The sequence below is a fragment of the Macrobrachium nipponense genome, chromosome 9 (genome assembly GCF_015104395.2).
Source record: "Macrobrachium nipponense isolate FS-2020 chromosome 9, ASM1510439v2, whole genome shotgun sequence".
NCBI classification, from domain to species: Eukaryota; Metazoa; Arthropoda; class Malacostraca; order Decapoda; family Palaemonidae; genus Macrobrachium; species Macrobrachium nipponense.
This window is the reverse complement of record NC_061110.1, coordinates 62,852,504-62,870,134: the sequence shown is the minus strand read 5'-3', so window position 1 is coordinate 62,870,134 and position 17,631 is coordinate 62,852,504. Positions and strand designations below refer to the sequence as shown.

Genomic DNA, 17,631 nt, shown 5'->3' with positions numbered 1-17,631 from the left:
TTCTTATAACAAGATTCATTCATTCTTGCCTATATGCAAGTTGCCCCTTTGAACTGAAAGCCTCCATTCTCTAGAAAGCTATCTCTGCTCCCATTGGCTGTCTGGAAGTTAACCCCCACATGGCGTGGGCAGAGCTTACCAGGAGAAATTTTAAAAGGGGCAGGGACCCAGCGGCTTACCCTGAGAAGAACCTTACACCTAGGAGAGGTCAGAAGCTCCTGCTACCTCACCCTGCAGACAACACTTCACCCACTTCTGCTCCCCCTGCCTCATCTGGGGAAATCCCAAGTATTTTCATTTGTCCATGGTGCACAGAAATAGCAGATAAGAAGACTACCAAGCCCAGGATTTCCAGGTACTGTGAAAGTAAATTCCAGTTCAGCGAGGGAATTGTTTTGCCTTTTGTTTGTATTTCATTTCCATTCTTCCAAAGGGACTTCCCCCTCCTTTGTTTAGCTTCTTATTCCCCCCATCTTGGTTCAATGCTGTGATTACTCCCCTTGTGATACTAGTAAACATCCCCTAGTTAACTCAAGCAATGAAATAGTTCTCTCTGTGTAAATTCCCAGTCATTTTCATCCCCCCTGAGTGGCCTGTAAACTTTTGATTGAAAGAAAGTAGTGTGTAACGCTCACCCACATGTGCCCACTGCCTTATGCCAGGATACCATCTCTTTGCAGACAAACACCATGCCTGATTGTGGTAGAACTTGGGAACCCTTTGGAGTAAGCCTTGCATTTTCAATAACTCATTTGTGCCATAATTCTAAACACCGTGTCTGGTTGCCCCCAGCCACGTGTTTTCAGTGGATCGACAATCAACCACCTCATTAGTTCCTGGACCTATGTAAATTAATGCAAATATAGTGCATTTTAAACTAAAGTCCAGCTTTTATGTAAATTCCTTCTTCCTCAGTAATATCAGCATTCTGCCATAGTTTTTTTCCTCTTTTCTTTGTTGTGATCTCTCATTCCTCCATTCAAGGCCAATTTTTTTTCAGTGTTAAACTACATTTTTCAGGAGTGAACGAGCAGTTCAGAACATAGTGAATAAGACATTCCAAATTATCCTTTTAAAAAGTCAAAATATCTTTTAAACCCTTTTTCCTTATGGTTCAATAATAATTTTTAAATCTTTAAACCAAATGACTTGGAAGGAGTAAAACTAAGAACAAGAAACATATAAAGTGAAAAGTATTAAGTGCCTTAACTAAATTCAAAATTAACTAAAAATCCCATATCGTCCTATGCAAATATTTAACATCCGTAAAGGTGCTTGGAATGAGACTTGTGGTTTAATAACTGTCATACTGATTGTGAAAATGACTTTAATTGGATTGTGTGACAGGTAAACTGCCCAAAAATTAGTTGTGGCACCTGGCTCTAGAAGGGACACTTGAAATTCTTCATAATACTACCTGAACTAATACTACTTGAAACAAAAGTACATATGATGAAAAAAATTATACAGTAAAAGGTAACAACTGAGAGGAAAACTATCCAGTACATAAAATTAAATATGATGCAAAAGACAACTCATCAAGCAATGTGAACAGGGCCCTAATCTGACAGGAGGATATTTCTTATGGAGACTGATGTAAGCTTCCTATCACTTGATCACCCTGCTGTATAGAGTCATATGCATGAGTAAAAAATGAAGAGGCTTGTTGACTATCTGAACACAAATATATTCATACCATCCAAAGTATATTCAACATTTTTCCAGTTGATTTTCAATCCAGAAGTAAACCAGTAATCTCTGTTGTCTGGAAATTCTTCAACAAACTTCTCATGTTTCTCTAGTAAATTCTTCACGTCTGCAGACAAAAATGTTGGGCAACATTTTATATCAGATAGAGAAATCATTGTTACATCTGAAAATAGAAAAAATGAACCAATTTTACTTAGTCGTACAGTAAATATGTTATAGATCTTACAATATTTGCATTAGTATTCTTATATAAAATTATACAGCTTATTTCAAACATGCCTTTAGGAACCATATTAGTTGTGAATACACCCTGGAAAATAGCTTAAGAACAAAGTAAACAAAATAAAGCATCATACGGGAATTTTGTTGTGCAGATGTAACCTTTTCTTTAGTTTTGAATCCACAACTGTGTGATTCAGTATTGTCCATAAAATGCCTCATACACTATTTTGATCATCTCACTAAACTTGCTCTCCCACAACACTCCTCTGAACTTGTGTAAAGTTATAAGTATTTCTTGATGCATTAGAGTGCTCCAGTACCAGGAACAAGTACACTTTTCTTTTGGGCCCCCAAATCAAACAGTCGTCTGGGTAGGCTATCAGTTGTATTCCTGATTTCTCGAACAACTACTGTTGCTAATCTTGTAAATTTCTTAGGGCAATGTTTAGCCGAAAGGGCATGACTGAACCTATCCATATCTTTCCCTATCAGGAACCCTAGGAAGGGGGAGAATGGAATTGCGATAGGGACGTGCCAGTATGCATCTTCCAGATCTATAGCTGTCCAAATCCCTTTTGGAATTATTGAACGTACTAGTGGAATGGTAGTTGATTGACTATGAAATTTAGGTCTTGAAGACCAAGTGCCAGAACCCATCAGGATTTTTCAGAGCCCTAATGAAAATTAAATATACAAATTAGTATGATAAATTTTGAATAAGTGAATGATACCAGTGTTCAAATATGAACGGTAAAAATGAAGAATGGTGATAGATAACAACAATAACAAATTAATAATTATAGAAATTTTATATTTAAAAATGCATACTTTATAAAATAAAAATACCTATCTAAAATCTTTATTAAATATAGTGAAATCATATCTCATTAAAATAACCAGATTTTTTCAGATAACCCATAAGATAATCTACCTAAATACCATTTAAAATTTCCAAAATAGTCTTCCCAGCTATTAACCCTCTTACGCCGAAGCGGTAAAAAAAAAAAATTGTCTCCCGTGTGCTGGAGGTGTTTCAGAGTGAGCGCGGAAGCGGAAAAAAATATTTTTTTCAAAAAATCACAGCGTGCTTAGTTTTCAAGATTAAGAGTTCATTTTTGGTTCCATTTTTTGTCATTGGCTGAAGTTTAGTATGCAACCATCAGAAATGAAAAATATTATCATTATTATATATAAATAATGCGATATATGATAGCGCAAAAACGAAATTTCATATATAATTGTATTTAAATTGCGCTGTGCACAAAACGGTTAAAGGTAACAAGTTACTTTTTTTCGTTGTAATGTACACTAAATTGCGATAATTTTGGTATATAACACATTGTAAAACGATAAAAGCAACACAGAGAAAATATTATCACAAAATAATGCATGAATTCGTAACTCGCGGACGTAAACAAATATTTTTTTCAAAAATTCACCATAAATCTAAATATTGTCCTAGAGACTTCCAATTTCTTTCAAAATGAAGACAAATGATTGAATATTACTATAATGTAAAGCAGTCAATATGGATGAGGAGTCTGGTAACTTTTTTATATACGATTCCCCCTTACCACTGCACAGCCCATCTTCTGATTTTGATCCATCAGAATAGATTTTCCTGTCATTTATAAGCCTCTCATCATGCTCCAAAAACTTGTTTCTGACTTCTTCTGGATGACCTTTCTTCTCTAATTCTTTAGTGCATACATCTATTGCTGGAATAAACCAAGGAGGGATAGCATGATGTTTAACTTGTAAGATTTTCTGTGTTTTTATATTTTCATCCTCCAGCTGTCTAAATTGAAATGGTGTGATCTACAAAATCTAAAACGACTTGAATCACACCTTTTCAAGATCTCAAAAGAAGGATTCTCCCTGCTGCTTTTCAGCCGCATGGTGTATCTCAAACCTAGCTCATGCCTCCTTAGGTCCTGTGGTAGCTGATGGGAGTCCACATAGATACTTTCAAAGGGTGAAGTTCTAAAAGCTCCAGTGCAGACCCTTAGTCGCATATTATGCACAATGTCCAATTCCTTCAGTTTAGTCTTTGAAGCACATGAGTATACTTGGCAGCTGTTGTCTAACTTAGATCAACATACTGCATTGTAAAGCCTTAACGACGATTTCTTATCAGCACCACAATTAAAATTAAATAATACTTTTAAAATATTTAGTGATCGCTTCACTTTCACTTTTAACTGGTCAAAATGATTATTCCTAAAAATTTTACTTCAGTGGAGTAAGGTAAAATAGTTCTATTTAAGGTAAGATTTTGAATGGTTTCCTAGTTCGGCGCCAGCAGAAGCGACCAGCGACAGTTTTTGATACGGAAAATAGAAATCCTTGCTCATTAGCCCACTTGCTTACTTTATTGATGGCTCTTTTCATGAACCTGCTAATTGAAACTGCATCACATCCTGTGCAGTACAGAGCCAAATCATCTACAAATAAAGAGCCTTTTACTGGTGATGGTATATTTTCTAATACATCATGAATGGCAATAGCAAAGAGGGTGACCCTAAGGACACTACCCTGAGTAACTCCCTCTTCTTGTAAGAAAGGTCGCAATACTTGATTTCCAACTCTTACCTTTATATAGCTTTCTGATAAAAACGAATTTACTTATCTGATCCTTTTTCTTTAATACTTATCTTATAAAACTTTTTTATGATACCAAAGCGCCATGTGGTGTCAAATACCTTTTCCAAAGCAAAGAAAACTCCTATTGTTTGGCTCTGTTTAGCAAAACCTTGTTGTATTGGTTTGAGAGCCTGAGTAAGGGATCCAAAGTAGATCTAGTTTTCCTAAAGTCAAACTGTAATTGAGGAAGCAATTTATTTGTTTCTTAGTGCCATACAAGTCTCGTGTTAATCACCTTTTCCATCAGCTTACAAACACAACTGGTGACAGCTATTGGTCTGTAGTTGCTGGATAAAGAAGGATCCTTGTTTGGTTTCTTCATGGGGATGATTAATGATAATTTCCAGCTCTTAGGAATAATACCAGCTTCCCTGATTTCATTTATTATATCTAAAAGAAATTTCTTTGACTTTTCTGGGAGATGTTTCAGCATTTCATAAAGTATTTTATCTTCACCAGGGACTGATGCTTTGGTATTCTGCACAGCATCTTTGAGTTCCTGCAGTGTAAATTTTCCATTATATGGTGCAAAATTATTTTCACTTAAATCAAGAGAAATCTGGACATTTCTAATGTCTTGGAATTCTCGAGAATAGTTCTCACTACTCGATATTCTCGAGAAATGTTCTTCCTAATCTTTCTGCGACCCTATCTGGTTGGGTAATTAGGTCACCATTTATCTTAAGGGTAGGCGGAGGTTCAGGGGACAAACTTGCTATTTAGTTTTTTAATTTTCTTCCAAGTCATTTGGATGGTGTTTTCGAGATAATAACATTTATGTAGCATACCCTCGACTCTCTTCTTGCCTCTTTAAAATATTTATTTTACTTGGCAATAGCACGTTGGTAAATAACTTTGGCTTGTGCGGTTCTACTCCTCTTATACTTTTTATAACATTTTCTAGTGATCTTTCTCATACTACTGCAGGTTTTGTTCCACCAAGGAACTGCTGGTCTAGAGGGTTTTCCTTTACATTCTTCCCCATGAGAGCAGACTCGCTAAATTTCTTCAAGCCTACTTCATCTGCCTTCCATTTAGGAGGTGATTCAGATAGCTGATTCTTAACCGATTTATGAATTGGGAAGTGGTTACTCCCATTTGGATGTTCATTAACTGACCATTCATAATTAATTTAAGTACTAGATGAGCAAATGCTCAGATCAATAGGCGAGTAGGTATTGGAGTAGATATTGATGCGTCATGGCTCCATTATTAAGCAGAGTGATATTATGACCATCATCCATAATACCCTCCAACATCCTACCCTTTGCATCTGCCATGTGCCCACCCTAAATGGGGTTGTGAGCATTAAAATCTCCGAGGAGGAGGAACGGAGTAGGAAGCTGATTGATTGGTAAATGAATATCATTAAAAGTGAAATCCAAATCAGGAGGAAGGTAGATGGAGCTGACTGTAATCTGCTTGTCTAAAATGAAAGTTACTGCTACAGCTTGGGGACGAGTATTAAATTGATAGCAAAGAGTGTTGCAACGACTTATGCACAATAATTGCTGCACCTCCCTTAACTCTATCTCCTATTAGTGGTGGAGAATTTATGCTTTAACTTAATCCAGGATTATATTGTGTGCTTCCCAGCTTAGTTTCCTGGAGACACACAATGCCTGGGTTATAGTCACGGAGCAGTACCTCCAGCTCTTTGGTTTGGGCCCTGAGACCTCTACAGTTCCATTGTAGTATTGATGTGAAAACTATTTTTTGGGCGTGGTAGAAGGTACTTTGGATGGAGCCTTCTCATTTGCTCTCTTCTGTTTATGAGCATAATCAAGAAATGATATGGAAAGGACTGGTCTTGACAGGTTTGGTTTATTATTTGTTAATTTACTAGTTTTATTTTGTTTCCCTTTCTTGTCAAATTGTTTGAATTCAAGCTGGGGTTCTTGCATCAAGATTAGTACTTTGCATCTGTTACTAAGTGTTGCAAGTTTAACCCTCTTACGCCGAAGCCCTAAAAATCAAAACCTCTCCTGTATGCCGGCGCCGGTTTGGAGTGAGCGCGGAAGCGGAAAAAATATTTTTTTCAAAAAATCACAGCGCGCTTAGTTTTAAAGATTAAGAGTTTATTTTTGGCTCATTTTTTTGTCATTGCCTAAAGTTTAGTATGCAATCATCAGAAATGAAAAATAATATCATTATCATATGTAAATAATGCGAGATATGGTAGCGAAAAAAAAAAATCATAGATAATTGTATTCAAATCACGCTGTGCAAAAAACGGTCAAACCTAACGAGTTACTTTTTTTTCGTTGTATTGTACACTAAATTGCAATCATTTTGATATATAATACATAGTAAAACAATAAAAGCAACACCGGAAAAATATTATCACAAAATGATGTACGAATTCGTACCGCGCGGACGTAAAAAAATGTTATTTTCAAAAATTCACCGTAATTCTAAATATTGTTCTAGAGACTTCCAATTTGTTTCAAAATTAAGACAAATGATTTAAAATTACGATACTGTAAGAGTATTAGATTAGAATTGCATATTTCGACCATTTCGGACGAGTTAAATTTGACCGAATGTCGAAATTTTTATATATATATTTATTTATATGCACATATTTCGGAGATGCAAAAAGCTACAACCTTCACTTATTTTTTATTGTATTCTTCATGAATTTGCGCACATTTTGATATATAAAACTCTATAAAACGGCTAATATGAAAAGGAGCAAATATTAGGATAATGCGATGTACGTATTTCGGAGACTTGCGGCCGCGAATCGGCGCGCGGAGTGAAAGTAAATATATTTTTCGAAAATTCACCATAAATCACAATATTGTTCTAGAGACTTCAAATTTGTTTCAAAATGAAGAAAAATGACGGAATATTACTAGGCCGTAAGAGTTTTAGCTTACAATTGCGTTTTTCAACTATTTCGGTAGAGTCAAATTTGACCGAACGGGATTTTTTTTCTATTTATCGTGATTTATATGCAAATATTTCGAAAAAAGAGAAAAGCTACAACCTTCAATCCTTTTTAGTTGTATTCTACATGAAATTGCGCACATTTTCATATATAAAACTTTATGTAACAGCTAATTGTAAATGGTGCAAACATTTCGACAATCACACAAAAAAATTCTGATTTTTTCGGAAGAGTTACCGCGCGGACGTAAGGAAAAGGTTTTTTTTTTTATATAAATTCACCATAAATCGAAATATTGTGCTAGAGACTTCCAAGTCGTTGCAAAATGAAGGTAAATGATTGAATATTACTAGAATATACGAGTTTTAGCTTACAATTGCGTTTTTCGACCATTTCGGTAGAGTCAAAGTTGATCGAAAGTTGAAATTTTTGCACTTAACGTTATTTATATGAAAATATTTCGAAACTGATAAAAGCTACAACCATGGGTTGTTTTTTGTTGTATTGTGCATGAAATTGCGCACATTTCCATATATAAAACTTTATGTAACGGCAAATTTAAAAGGGTGCAAACATTAGGACAATCGCACGAAAAAATTTATAGGAAGAGTTATCGCACGAACGTAAGGAAAAAGTTTTTTCATAAATTCACCATAAATCGAAATATTGTGCTAGAGACGTCCAATTTGTTGCAAAATGAAGGCAAATGATTGAATATTACTATAATATAAGAATTTTAGCTTACCAATTGCGTTTTTTTTTTTTTTTTTTTGTTTTTGGTTTTTTTTTTTTTTTTCCTCGACCATTTCGGTAGAGTCAAGTTGAACGAAAGGTTGAAATTTTTGCACTTCTCGTTATTTATATGAAAATATTTCAAAAACTGATAAAGCTACAATCATGAGTATTTTTTTTGTTGTATTTTACATGAAATTGCGCACATTTTCATATATAATACTTCATGTAAAGGATAATTTAAAATGGTGCAAAAATTATGTCAAAGTGACGAAATAATTTTTGAGATGTGTCACTGATACTTTTTAGTGCGATAAGAAAGAAATTCGCGCTTGCGCGCCTGCGTAGCGATTGTAAACAAAACAACAGCTTGATCCATGAACTCCCAGCATCCCCCAAGGCGCGTGATACAAAATTTTTCGGCTGGTAAGCCTATAAGTATTTTTCCGCGAATTTTTAAAAAAACTTTTTTGAGCCGACGTATGGTACGTCCAATCGGCATACGGGAGACATTTTGACTCGACGTTTAATACGTCCAATCGGCGTAAGAGGGTTAATTGGATTTGATGAAGGAGAAGATGATGGGGAACAGTCTCCTCTTTTGATGATCTTGCTCCTCAGTCACCATTAAATCAAGCAGAGATGAAGCCTAAGACAATTCCAAGGTGGTTGGGTTGAGTGTCATCTCATCCTCCTTGGAGGCTTGCGCTCAAGCCTCAACGGGCCGAGCACCTGACCCAGATGGCTGGGCCACTACCACAAGGGTTGATGCACCTGCTACATTAAGAGGGTGCTGCCACTGCCTCCCTAGTGGTAGATAGGGGTAGTGGCTGAAGAACTTGAGCACAGCTCCTAGGTTGTTGTCCTAATTAATCTTTTTGCAAAACCAATATACTTATATGCTCTGCATTGGCTCCATTTAGTGCAGACAGTTCGAATTTGTATATTTCACAATTTTTGCTATTGGATTTATGTTCCTGTTGATAATTCACACATTTTGCTTTTCTATTACATTCATCATCATGATGGACACCAGACCAATTTATAAAAATTTTAGCATTTTTGCAGCTTTTTGATGAGTTGGCAAACTTAACACAACGATAGCACTGCACTGTTCTTTGATGGAAAGGACGCACTCTTACCCTTTAATTTTCAAATATGACATGAGAAGGTGCCTCAGAGTCTATGAAGGTTAAATGATCATGTTGGCAATAGCTGCCTTTTTCACTCACCGAACCAAAGTGGGGCTTATTTCTAGAATTTCTTCCTCTGCCATGTCATATAGGTCTTTATCAAATAGTACTACTCCTCTCCCATAACTAAAGCTTAAGTGGGTTTGACCTTTGTAATCATTTCATTACTTTTAATGTTCAACAAGGTCAGCATATATGCTTGGGTTGTGGACTTGGCATGAATAAGAACAGTGTTCTTCCCATAACGAGAAATGTCTCCGCTGGTTATTCCTCCCCCTTTTTTCTGAAGAAACCTGCAAATTTTGTAGTAGTTATAATTTTCCTCCTTGGCTGAAGCTACCAGCCACATAGGAAGTTTAGGAGTTCTTACTTCTGCAATCTGCTTTCTCTCTGGTTTATCTTGACCATTTAGATGGCAAATAAACGTCCAAGTCTTTGGGGACTTTGTCTGTTAAGGCTTCTTGTACTGCAGCTTGACCGATTTGTATGGCACTTATACTACTAGCCTTTAGAGCCTCATCATGGCTACTAGAGGTAACCCTTGCTTCCCATTTAGGTTCAGTATCAGTAATGCTCATCCTGATTTCTGCAACAGTTCCAAATTATTTCAAAGCTGTCGAGATCATTTCATAATCACACCTGACTGGTAAGTCTTTGATATGGAGCATTCTCAAATTTTTCACACAACCTGGCTGTGTTGAGGATTTAACTTTGGATGAAGATTTCTTAGAGAAGTCTGCGTCCTTGATTAAAGTCGTCATCAATGAGGCATGGCTAGAGGGTCCAGGGGAGGGGATGTCACTCCTGACATCCTCTCCCCTGGATCAGATTCGTTATTACTTCTTTTCATTAATTTATTTTTGGAGAAGTCATCAACATTTGGAGAATTTCGAATCTCCATGGGGGGTGCAGAGGTCGTCATCTGTGCCAGAAGACCACCATCATACGGCCCAGGGGAACTCGAATCCTTACAACTGCTAGACATAAAGATTTGAGAGGGGTGGGAAAAAAATAAACCTGAAAACCTTAAAAAGATATCATCAGCCTTTCATGAAGTTTATTCTTCCACCAATGGCACAAGTGAGAACCAACTCCCAAATGTCCGCGTCCCTATCCTACCCAACAGGGGATGGCACAGCATGATTAGAGTGGCCCAAGTGTAAGCCAAACCTGCCTCATAGGACTGAGAGTATTACAAGAATACAATCGTCCCCACCCTAATCACGTTATGGGCAAACTGGATAGAATGCTGAGAGTCCTATAACCAAAACCAGAGCCCCCTGGAATCCGTGGTCCAGTCCTGCAAAATAGTTCCAACTGAAAACTCTCAGGTCCAAATATTATCGGGCAGTTCACGGTCCAATCACAGTTCCCACTGTTTAGCTTCGGATACAGACCCATTCCCAGCTATATCTTTTCCCATTTGTCATGTCCAATAAATTTTACAAAAAGTTAAAAATTCCACAATATTACTCCAAATAATTACATAAAAATATGAGACTTGGACTCAAACCTGGGAACTAATTCCTGAGGTTCAAGAGCCCCCTCACCACATCAAGGTGGTCCCACATCGAGGGGGGTCAATGGTAGTTAGTTATTCTGAACATTTTGGCAAACAATGTGCTTGCTCAAAGTTGATAGGTCTAGGATCACTCTCCATTTAGAGGAATCCTTTTAGGGGAAACTTGAAGAGACGTACTTGGTGGCGATTATATGCAAGCTGCTGTATGGCTCCCATTAATAGGGCCTTTCCACACAAAATCTTCCAGAGAGGGGTCTAATTTTTGGAAGAATTCCTTTACAGGAGGGGGAGGGGTGAGAACTTTTAAAATATGTAATGCTGTGTCCCCAAGGGAATAACTTCCATTGCCTGTGGTGTCTTTGAAGTCAACCCCAGCCATATCATTCCTATTGGTATCCACCCCTTCCTCTGCCTTTGCCCTTCATAGGTATTCCAGTTGTTGCTTCTCCTTTTCCTATAACAAGGTCTTTGGACTTTGTGGAAAGGAATTCCTTGCTGTTGTTGTTGTCCCTTTGTCAGGAGTTGTCCCTTCTGACCACCTGCCTGTCTTTGAGGAAAACATTTGGGGTGACAAAAGGCTTACAGGAATTTTTATCATAGTGAGCCTTTTTTGGTTGAGAGAAGGAAGTTTTGGGTTTTTGTTTACTGAACTCCCCTTTTTCCCAATTCTGTACAATTCTGTTGGCGGGCTTGCTATGTTTTGTTTTTGACCACAAAAAACTCCTCGAACAGGTCCTTTAGGGAGGGGTTATCTAATAATGAAGTTACACTGGGAAGTGACCTATTGAGCAAGCCGTCCAATGTTTCCATTCATGCTTTTATGTGCTACTCTAAAAGGTCATAGAGCGCTTGCCATAGAGTTCTCATACGACCTTTGGTCACACTAACAAAAACTGTTCGGAACCTTCTGGAATCCTTTTGATGGCGACTGCCAGCAAGGTGGTAGAGGTTATAATACTAATGAGGTGACTCCTATTATGAAATTTTGCTGAGGGTGTCACCTCTGAGATTCTTCTTATAGGGGGTCATAAACTGCTGCATATCTATATATATAGGGAACTTTTCCTCTTCAGAAAGGAGCTGTAGCATTGCCCATTCCTTGGTGGAATTTTCCGAAACTGGGATGACCGTGGCAAATGGTTTTAATTCTGCCATTGTTTCTGGTCTTTTAGTCACTGCAGAATTCTGAAAAATCTCTCTTTACAAGATTAATAACTTTGAAAGTGAAGGGACAGAAGGCTGGGGCTACATGGTAAACAACTTGGGTCTTATTAAAAAATGGAAGCCGAGATCCAATCCCCCCCCTTTTTTTTCAACCTGGTAGAGGGTGTCTTCTATAGCTTTTAATGTTATAGACAGGTAAGAAAAGCATTTCTTTAGTAGTGTCTCAATGTCTGCTGATGATGGTACCAGGCACCATTCAATATTAGGGAATGCCCTATTTCAAAATTCTACATGGACAGCTTGGATCATAGTTTTTCTCTCATTAACCCTTAAACGCCGGAGCGGTAAATAAAAAAATGACTCCCGTATGCCGGAGGGGTTTGAGAGTGAGCGCGTAAGCGGAAAAAATATTTTTTTCAAAAAATCACAGCGCGCTTAGTTTTCAAGATTAAGAGTTCATTTTTGACTCCTTTTTTGTCATTGCTTGACGTTTAGTATGCAACCATCAGAATGAAAAAAATATCATTATCATATATAAATAAATAATGCGATATATGATAGCGCAAAAACGAAATTTCATATATAGTATTCAAATCGCGCTGTGCGCAAAACGGTTGAAGGTAACAAGTTACTTTTTTTTTCGTTGTAATGTGCACTAAATTGCGATCATTTTGATATATAACACATTGTAAAACGATAAAAGCAACACAGAGAAAATATTATCACAAAATAATGCATGAATTCGTAACGCGCTTACGTAAACACATATTTTTTTCAAAAATTCACCATAAATCTAAATATTGTCCTAGAGACTTCCAATATGTTTCAGAATGAAGACAAATGATTGAATATTACTATACTGTAAGAATATTAGCTTAAAAATGCAGTTTTCGACCATATCTGACGAGCTAAAGTTGACCGAATGTCGAATTTTTTATATATATATTTTTTTATATGCAATTATTTCGGAAATAAGAAAAGCTACAACTTTCAAATATTTTTCGTTTTATTCTACATGAAATTGCGCACATTTTCATATATAAAACTCTATGAAATGCCTAATATGAAACGGAGCAAATATTCCGAGAATGGGACTTACGCATTTCGGAGATTTGTGGCGGAGAATCCGCGCGCGGAGGAAGGAAAGTTTTTTTTAAAATTCACCATAAATTTAAATATTGTGCTAGAGACTTCGAATTTGTTTCACGATGAAGATAAATGACTGAATATTACTAGACTGTAAGAGTTTTATCTTACAATTGCGTTTTTCGACCATTTCGGTAGAGTCAAATTTGACCGAACGTGGTTTTTTTTTCTATTTATCGTGATTTATATGCAAATATTTCGAAAATGAGAATAGCTACAACCTTCAACTATTTATTGTTGTATTATACATGAAATTGCGCACATTTTTTCATATATAAAACGTTATGTAACGGCTAATTTAAAATGGTGCAAACATTACCACAATCGCACGTATGATTTTTTCGGAAGAGTTACCGCGCGGACGTAAAGAAAATGTTATTTTTTTCATAAATTCACCATAAATCGAAATATTGTGCTAGAGACTTCCAATTTGTTGCAAAATGAAGGTAAATGCTTGAATATTACTAGAATATAGGCGTTTTAGCTTACAATTGCGTTTTTCGACCATTTCGGTAGAGTCAAAATTGACCGAAGGTTGAAAATTTGTCACTTATCATTTTTTATATGAAAATATTTCAAAATTGATAAAAGCTACAACCATGGGTTGTTTTTAGTTGTATTGTGCATGAAATTGCGCACATTTTCATATATAAAACTTTATGTAACGGCTAATTTAAAATGGTGCAAACATTACCACAATCGCATGTATGATTATTTTCGGAAGAGTTACCGCGCGGACGTAAGGAAAAAGTTTTTCATAAATTCACCATAAATCGAAATATTGTGCTAGACACTTCCAATTAGTTGCAAAATTAAGTTAAATGATTGAATATTACTAAAATATAAGAGTTTTAGCTTACAATTGCGTTTTTTCGACCATTTCGGTAGAGTCAAAGTTGACCGAAGGTTGAAATTTTGGCACTTATCGTTATTTATATGAAAATATCTTAAAACTGATAAAAGCTACAATCATGAGTATTTTTTTGTTGTATTCTACATAAAAATGCGCACATTTTCATATATAATACTCTATGTAACGGCTAATTTAAAATGGTACAAAAATTATGTCAAAGTGACGAAATAATTTCAGAGATGTGTCACAGATACTTTTAGTGCGGAAGCAAAGAAATTCGCGCTTGCGCGCCTGCGTAACGATTGTAAACAAAACAACACCTTGATCCGTGAACTCCCAGCATCCCCCAAGGCGCGTGATTCAGAGTTTTTGGCTGGTAGGCCTAAAAGTATTTTTCCGCGAATTTTAAAAAAACTTTTGTATGTCGACGTAAAATACGTCCAGTCGGCACCCGAGAGACAAAAAATGTCGACGTAAAATACGTCCAGTCGGCGTTTAAGGGTTAATTAGCTATTTACTATAGAGAGAGAAAATGTGTATTGGGGTATCTTGCCAAGGATTATTTGTATAATCAGGGAGGAGTACTGAAGCTCATATTATGTTTTGATCTGAAATTTCGTATTCCAAACTGACCATTTAGTTGTTTCTAGTTGGAATTCCAACATTAGACCTTGTCAATAATGCTCAAACATATCACGATGTTGAGTGATCTCTCCACACCCCTCAAAGGCTTAGATTTGTATTTTCAGTGCTTTGTGTAAAGCTTTTTAAAGTTGGAAATGACCTGCTGATCCATGGGTTGTAAGATTGGAGTCGTGTTAGGTGGTAGGTAGAGGACTTTCACGAACTTGAACTTGTCGAGAATATCATCTTCAAGACCAGGTGGGTGGGCTGGAGCATTATCAAAGATTAGTAATGCTTTCATTGGGAGTTTATTTTCTTGAAGATATTTCTTCACTGCAGGACCAAAGACAAAATTTACCCATTCGTAAAAAACTGCTGCGTAACCCGTGCCCTAGCATTGGCACACCACATAACCTGTAATTTTTCTTTAAGAATCTTGTGAGTCTTAAAGGCTCAAGGATTTTCGGAATGATACACTAGCTGTAGCTTTACTTTACAGTCACCGTTAGCATTTGCACACAATGCAAGGGTCAGATGGTCCTTCGTGGATTCATGGCCTGGCAGCTTCTTCTCCTCTGCAGTGATGTAAGTCCTCCAAAGCATTTTTCCCAAAACAATCCAGTTTCGTTGCAGCTGAACACTTGTTGCAGATGTAGCCTTCCTTCGCAATAAGCACAGCAAACCGAACGATGTACGCATCAGCTGCCTTAACGTCAGCACTCGCAGCTTCCCCATGCCTCGCCACCGAGTGGATGCCAGTTCTCCTCTTGAAATTATCAAACCAGCCATGACTTGCCTTAAATGTATCTTCTGCTGCCTCTTTTGAAGTTGATGGTGCTTTCTTCTTCAAGTCGACATAAATAATATGTGCCTTTTCGCATATTACAGTCTCTGTTACTGTACCTCCTGCCAGCTCCTGCACTTTCACCCACACAAGCAGAAGCTTCTCCATTTCTTCATGGATATTTGTCCTTAATTGGGACAGAATTGTAGTTCCTTTCGCTAGTGTTGCACTTTTGATGGCACCCTTTTGTTTAAGGATGGTACAAACTGTAGATGTACTGCGGTCATACAGCCTTGCCAGCTCAATCACTCGTACACCACGCTCATGTTTTTCTATTATTTCTTGCTTTACTTCTATCGACATCATTCTCTTCATCTTTTCACCACTGTCCTTTACACTCACTTTCTTCGTCCCCATGATGGCACACAAAAAAAGTTCCGTAAAAAATGTAAAAATGAAGAAAAAACGAGCACAGCGCACAAGATTTAATTTGATTCTGTGGGTAAAACGTGAGAATGAACGAGATGCTCCCCGTCCTGATGCTGAACCTGGGCGAGCCAACTAGCATCAGCCTCCCGAAACACTCATATCTCGGAATTCTGCTTGTATCTCGAACAAAAATATGGACCGAGTTGCAGCTCGTATCTAAAGAAAATTTGTATGTTGGTCTGCTCGTATCTCCAGGTATTACTGTATATCCCTCTCAGGGGACCTTGTGTAATTTGACTGAGCTTCAACAACTGAAATGTAAATACCTGTTAAACCAAGGTGCAGAAGTCCCTCCGAAAATGTAGTCATTTTAGTCAGAGTTTGATGGATCCTAGCATCCTGTTTGGGGAAAAGATCCTCCTCGGCATCGATAGCAGCTGGGGCCTGGGGGATAGAATTCCTTCTAGATTTCTCCCCTGGCTAGCTGAAAATTGTGCCCCCTGATCCTTCTGGGTTCAGTAGGGCCATTTCAGGGATATGAAGTATATCCCTTAGTAAGAATGTCACCCTCATGTAAAGATTATTCAACTTCCTCCACAGAGTTAACCTGGGAGGTACTGAGGACAGATGTTACTGGGTTTTGGCCCAAACATAAATCTTGTTCTGAGAAAAGGCTGAATACCAGCGGCCAGAGATGTGCTGGAAAGGTATATTCTCCCCCTTCCTTACCCCTGTTGAACCCTAGGACTCACTGGGACAGCTTAAAAGGAGCTGTTTCGTTCTTAAAACTTGCTGTCAGTAGCATACTACAAGTTACGTACATATCTGGTGACCAAGAAAATTGTTCTTGGTTTTTTTTTTTTTACAAGGACTATGCTTATGGCATGTGGAATGGGATGTATCCATTGGAAAAAAGCAAACCAAGGAATTTCCTACAGAACACTTGAACTGAGAGTCCTGCATAATGGCAACCCTAACATGACATAAAGTTATTATTAGAAGTTACATAGTAATCTACGTTATATTACACCCTTTGCGGTTCAAGTTAGTTTTGACAACTGTATATGGCTTATTAGCCCTTTTTACACTGGCAATACGAAAATCTAAATCGAATTGTCATGCCATTCAGACCAACCTTCTATGAACTATTTGTTTAGTTAGCCCAAGTTACTGTTCAAAATGTCTTTAAGTTAAAGCTTAAAGAATAATCTCCATTAATCTATGAATAGAGGATTTCTTTAGACAGTTCCTGCTCAACCTATTCTAGGTCACTGCCTATTATGGGCTTATTTAAAACTTTTAAGAATATAAACCATAGAGAAAGAGTCCTTTTTCAAATCTAGTTTTTTGTGGCCGAGACCATCCTTACCTGACATTCGGCCATTGCTGTTTTTTTAGGCTATACTGGTAAGATATTCCCTTTAAACGGATTTTGACACAGGAAAAATCTATTTTTGGGCTCGGGTTGTGTTGTCCTGATGAAAGGTTCCCTTAGGCAGCTTTCTAGAGTACAAATACTGCTAAATGTGCCAGAGAAAAAAAGGGTTTGTGGAGTTCCAACCCCCACTGCGACTATCCAATATGGATATCGTGTATGTAACAGGGACGTATGCAAGCACAGCCACAGCTATCTTACCCCGCATAGATTTAACCTCGTCTGCTAGGAAGGGGTAACGATTGATATTGGGGAGCCGTTATATCGCCTATGTCTCCCGA

The 17,631-nt window shown here is 37.3% G+C and overlaps 1 protein-coding gene across 1 annotated transcript in view; it reads right to left on the bottom strand.

Moving 5' to 3' along the window:
* LOC135218623 (endoplasmic reticulum membrane-associated RNA degradation protein-like) overlaps window positions 1-17,631 on the bottom strand; it is a 374,806-nt gene that overhangs the window by 298,928 nt on the left and 58,247 nt on the right. Inside the window, 1 exon segment of the mRNA XM_064255060.1 lies at window positions 1,697-1,873. Coding sequence (XP_064111130.1) covers window positions 1,697-1,865 — 169 coding nt within the window. The 5' untranslated portion in view covers window positions 1,866-1,873.